This window comes from Bison bison, unplaced genomic scaffold (genome assembly GCF_000754665.1).
Source record: "Bison bison bison isolate TAMUID 2011002044 unplaced genomic scaffold, Bison_UMD1.0 scf7180017864486, whole genome shotgun sequence".
Lineage (NCBI taxonomy): Eukaryota > Metazoa > Chordata > Mammalia > Artiodactyla > Bovidae > Bison > Bison bison.
This window is the reverse complement of record NW_011495046.1, coordinates 5,245,615-5,250,807: the sequence shown is the minus strand read 5'-3', so window position 1 is coordinate 5,250,807 and position 5,193 is coordinate 5,245,615. Positions and strand designations below refer to the sequence as shown.

General features: G+C 48.8%; 1 protein-coding gene across 1 annotated transcript; it reads left to right on the top strand.

Annotated features, from left to right (window-relative positions):
• The first annotated feature begins 885 nt into the window (after positions 1 to 885).
• SOWAHC (sosondowah ankyrin repeat domain family member C) lies at positions 886 to 3,008 on the top strand. Its single transcript, XM_010863007.1, has 2 exons — positions 886 to 1,108; positions 1,186 to 3,008. The coding sequence occupies exons 1-2, from the start codon at positions 886 to 888 to the stop codon at positions 2,043 to 2,045; spliced, it is 1,083 nt and encodes a 360-aa protein (XP_010861309.1). The 3' UTR covers positions 2,046 to 3,008.
• Positions 3,009 to 5,193: the final 2,185 nt, after the last annotated feature.

Below are 5,193 nucleotides of genomic sequence, written 5' to 3'. Positions count from 1 at the left end.
ACTGAGGGGAGGAGTCCTGTGGCCTCAGTGACGTGGGGCTGAGCGGGATGGCACGGGGAGCGGGAGTCCAGAAGGAAGGGGAAGGGAGATGAGAGGAGGGGTCCAGCAGCCTCCGTTGAGCTGGGGGCCCCTGGGCGGGCTGCGAGTCAGGGCTCCCAGACACCTCCTCGAATTGGGTCTGTCACAGGAGTGCCTAGATGTTTTAGAGCAGCAGTCTCGAAACTTTTTGGCATCAGGGACCGTTTCATGGAAGATATTTTCACAGATGGGGGGAGGGGGAAGATGGTTTCGGAATGATCTATACACAATTATACACACAAATATACACACATGTTTATTGTACACTTTCTATTATTATTATAATATCAGCTCCACTTAAGATCATCAAGCACTAGATCCCAGAAGTTGGGGATCCCTATTTTAGGGAATGACCAGTCAGTGCCTGGGAGAGGATGGAGCACAATTGCTAAGTTAGAAAAAGAGGCGGGGAAGAGCAGCCATGGCTCTTCAGACCTTTGGGCGGGGCTGAAGCACTGATTGCGGCTCTATGGGGCCGGAAGTGGGCGTGTCAGGGCGTGTCCTCTGGAGGGAGCAGCCATTGCTGCCAGAGTAGGGGCCGGAAGTGGGCGGAGCCAGACGTGTCCAAGGGAAGGCGCTGAATGCAGCTGGTTCGAGGACCCAAAAGAGGTGGGGTGGAGTGGGGCGGGGCCCGCGGGAACAGTAAGGCCGCCTCCGGGGAGGCCGGAAGTGGGTGGGGCCCCCGACGGGGGCGTGTCCGCGGGCGAGGCAGGGGGGCGGTGGCTGTTAGTCCCGCGGCTGCGGCGCGCTAGGAACTTGTGGAGCGGCCGCCGCGTAGGTCCGGAGCCAACCAGGTACACTATCGAGATGGAGGGACCCGCCGAATACAGGGCTCGGGATCGGCAGGCCGAGGTGGAGCAGCCGGTTGGGGGCGCCCTGGGTGGATCGCCCGAACAGCGCGCCAGCGTCCGCCCCCGCCCCAAGGAGCCAGAGGACGCGGCGGGAGACCGCGCGGACCCCTTCGACCCGGTGGAAGGCACCCCGAGCGCACCGCTCGGAAGGCGACCCCGCGGTGGCCTGGTGGGGGAAGGTGCGCGGCCCGAACCGCTAGGCGATGCGCCCCCCAGCCGCGGCCGGGCCGCACTGCGCCCCGGGACCCGGCTGCAGGCGGCTCTCCTCAGCTGCGGCGCGGCCCCGGGGGCGCGGACGGCGCGGCGGCCGAGGAGGAGGGCGCGGGCTCTCTGACGCTGGATCCGCTGGAGCACGCGTGGATGCTGTCGGCCGCCGACGGCCGCTGGGACAGCCTGGAGGGGCTGCTGGCCTGTGAGCCTGGACTGCTGGCCAAGCGCGACTTCATCACCGGCTTTACCTGCCTGCATTGGGCAGCCAAGCACGGCCAGCAGGAGCTGCTGGCCCTGCTGGTACGCTTCGCGGGCCAGCACCGGCTGCCGGTGAACATCAACGCGCGCACGAGCTGCGGCTACACTGCGCTACATCTGGCGGCCATGCATGGGCACGTGGAGGTGGTGAAGCTGCTGGTGGGGGCCTACGACGCGGATGTGGACGTTCGCGATTACAGCGGCAGGAAGGCCTCGCAGTACCTGAGCCCGAGCACCGCCGAGGAGATCCGGACGCTGGTGGGCGCCCTGGACGAGGACGAAGGCGAGAGCGCGGCGGGCAGCGGGGGAGGGCGCTGGAGGCTCTCGAGGGTGCTACCCTCGCACCTCATCTCCGGCAGGCTCTCCCATGCTCTGGAGGACGGCGGGGACCATCCCCCCCACCTGGCCGAGGGATTGACTGCGGGCAAAGCAAAGGAGCCGAATCGCAAAGCCTCGGGCAGCTCTAGTGGGCGGATGAAACCCAGACTCAACAAAATCCGCTTCCGAACCCAGATCATCCACACCACACCCTCTTTCAGAGACCCAGAGCAGCCTCTGGAGGAGGGGGAGGACGAGGAAGAGGACCGATCTCTTAAAGGCCACTCGTCCTCTTTCAAATTGAGACCCAAGTCCAATGTATTTGGGTAAAAATCATTTCTTTTAGAAAGTTCTGAGACTTGTTTGCCGTCAGGAATAGGATATTAGATGTAGACAAGAAAGTGAGACCAGAAAAGACGCTGAAGGCTGCATTCTTAATCCGAGGGGTCTCCCCAGCAATGTGGCTGCCGTGGCTTTCCAAGTGATTCCTCCAACCTTGACCTCGGTTCCCTGCCCCCTGCAGCCTCTCTGCCCTGGAGTTGCTGTTTTGGAGAACTAGTAATGTATCTAAATCCGGTGCAGAGTTGATGATTGCAGGTTCCTTTAATTTAAACATTGCCGGATGCCATGCAAAGTAAGGAATATTGCACTTTGCAGTATCTTTTTAAAAGTGGTTACTCTTCCAAGAGCTTCCCTTTGTGGCTCAGCTGGTCAAGATCCAACTGCAATTCAGGAGACCAGGGTTCGATCCCTGGGTTGGGCAGATCCCCCTGGAGAAGGGAAAGGCTACCCACTCCAGTATTATGGCCTGGAGAATTCTGTGGACCGTATAGTCCATGGGGTCCCGAAGAGTCGGACACGTATGAGCGACTCTCACTTTCACTTTGCACTCTTTCAAGAGCAACAAGACATGCAAGTAGTAATGAACTGGTAGTATTTGTAAGTGTAAACAAAACTACACACCGCCGTCTGTTTTTACTAATTGCATTTGCTTTAAGATACTACTGATGGCCAGGTCAGAGTTTACATGCACAAATACTAATTAGGGAATAATATGAATACAATTGGGAATTCTGTTGGTACCCTACTTGTAAGTTGTGTTCAACTCTTCAAAAGCTGTTTCAGCTTTAACTACTGAACTGAAGATATGGGCAACATTCACTTTTGAGTTAATCTGTTGGGTGGTTTCCTCTTAACTATCTCTAATACCCCTGCACTCAGTATTAAGGTACATTATTAATAACTACAGGGCTTCCCTGATAGCTCAGTTGGTAAAGAATCCACCTGCAATGAAGAGACCCCAGTTCGGTTCCTGGGTGGGGAAGATCCACTGGAGAAGGGATAGATTACCCCCTCCAGTATTCTTGGGCTTCCCTTGTGGCACAACTATTGAAGAATCCACCTGCAATGCCAGAGACCTGGGTTTGATCCCTGGGTTGGAAAGATCCCCTGGAGAAGGGAAAGGCTACCCCACTCCAGTATTCTGGCCTGGAGAATTCCATGGACTGTATAATCCATGGGGTCTCAAAGAGTCAGACTCGATTGAGCAACTTTCACTTTAATGACTACACAAGTTTTTATTTAAGAAAACACTTGTAACAACCTATGGTACTTCTAGGAAAATAATTGCCTCTGGTTCTTATTCTCACAAACTTGTTTTGCTCTTGTAAAAGTCTGAATTTTAGGAGTTTTTGTTCCAGGGCTTATACAACCGTTGGTTCTACTTGATGTGATCCTCTTTGTGCTTAGAGTTGAATTGCCTACGGAAGCTGTTTCTGGTTTAGGTGATGAGCAAAAATTGATGTAAATGTTAGCTGATGCTTCTATGAAGTAATTATTAAATCAACTTAATGATTCTCACATAAGGTACACTTTTTATTTTCTAATGAAATACATTCATAATCTCAATACTTTGTAGCAGTGTTTTGCAAATGTTTAAAATACTAAATCCTTTTAGTTTTCATGTTTCTTTGAATCTATTAGAGACATAGAGTGAAGGTATTGGGAAGCTGGCTAGTAAATCTAGCCAGTTAAAAATAGCACTTTATAAAAAAGGGAAAGATAATAGATGGGACATTTTCTATATTTAAATGCTGCTGGCTATTGAATCCTTTTGTATATAAGTGAAAAATATCAGTCATTGCAATTAAAGACTCAAGTGTACTTAATTACATGTCATTCAAATATACTAGGGTGAATGTCTTTACAATTATTGTTAAATTTAATTCAGAAACATATTAAATTCACTTGTAACAGGATTCAAAGCAATTTGAGAGAGATCTAATTCCAAAAACTTCTTCTCCCTTGGTCTTTTCCTTGTAAGAAGAAAAAGACAGTTCCTGAAACATGCATTTTGCAGCCTACGGAGATGACAGAGTGAGTTCACAGCTTGCAGAGTGAATGAACCAATACACGAATTGCACACAACTGCAGTGTTTAGAGAGTTCTTAAATCTTTAATTTCCCAAATTATAGAAATTTGTAACAAATTGGTCACACCTCCCTAGATAGTAGTTGAATTTGTTTAAAGGCTAATGAAAAGTATTCATATAAAACAAAGTATTGTCCATTCCTGTGCTTTTAGTTTTGTTTTAGGATTACAGAAGTGGGCTATGTACATTTGAGAAGCACTTTTATCCATACATTTAGGTGAAAAACAATCTAATTTTGTATAAATTAAAAATAGGTTCCTATCTAGTACAGGATAAATTGTAATTTGTCACCAAGTCTTAGGCTTACAGACATGTGAAGCTGAAGTGAGACATAAAAACACTGCAGAACCACCTCTACGTTCTCCTGAACAGTGTTAATCTCTTAAATGTGTATGGTTGGTTTAGTCACTCAGGCATGTCTGACTCTTACAACCCCATGGACTGTTGCCTGCCAGGCTCCTCTGTCCATGCAATTTTCCAGGGTTGTTGTTAGTACTTAATTGCATAAAATCTATAATTTGCTAGATCTTTAGAAACTGAATCAATTCCTAATTTGCTTTTCTGATAAAATGTACTTTAAAGTTTCAAAAATCATTCCTCGGGGAACAATTTCTAGCATTCCTTGTCATGAGGTACTTGCGTGCAGTAAGTACAGCATTTTCAGCTACTTAACTCTGTTCCTCTTTTTTTTTTTTTAATTTCCAATTTTTTTTTTTGGAATTTTCCAGCTTATGAAAAGCAAGTGATTTATGTAGTTTGGTATCTGTGGAGTTATGCCTGCCATTAATGGAAATATGTGTGTCAGTTACTCAGAGGTTGTCGATATAAAACTGGTTAGAAAATCCAGGCATGTCCATGTGTTTCTTCCAGGTGCAGTGGAGACTGGTGAGTCTGTCACAGCTCCCTTCACTGTTATGGTATATGAAGTGCAGCTAGCTTATACAACCTGAACATATGGTGCTATTTTATTCATGTCTGAAATCTTGGCATCCAGAAGGCCTTGTCTCTTATTTTTCAAATAAGTGAAACTTGGGAGTTCAGAAAGTA

Excerpts from the sequence above, each read along its gene's own strand:
- SOWAHC (XM_010863007.1), top strand. The coding sequence starts at position 886 with ATGGAGGGACCCGCCGAATACAGGGCTCGGGATCGGCAGGCCGAGGTG. Across the intron at positions 1,109-1,185 it reads CGGTGGCCTGGTGGGGGAAG|GCGGCTCTCCTCAGCTGCGG; the intron begins GTGCGCGGCCCG and ends ACCCGGCTGCAG.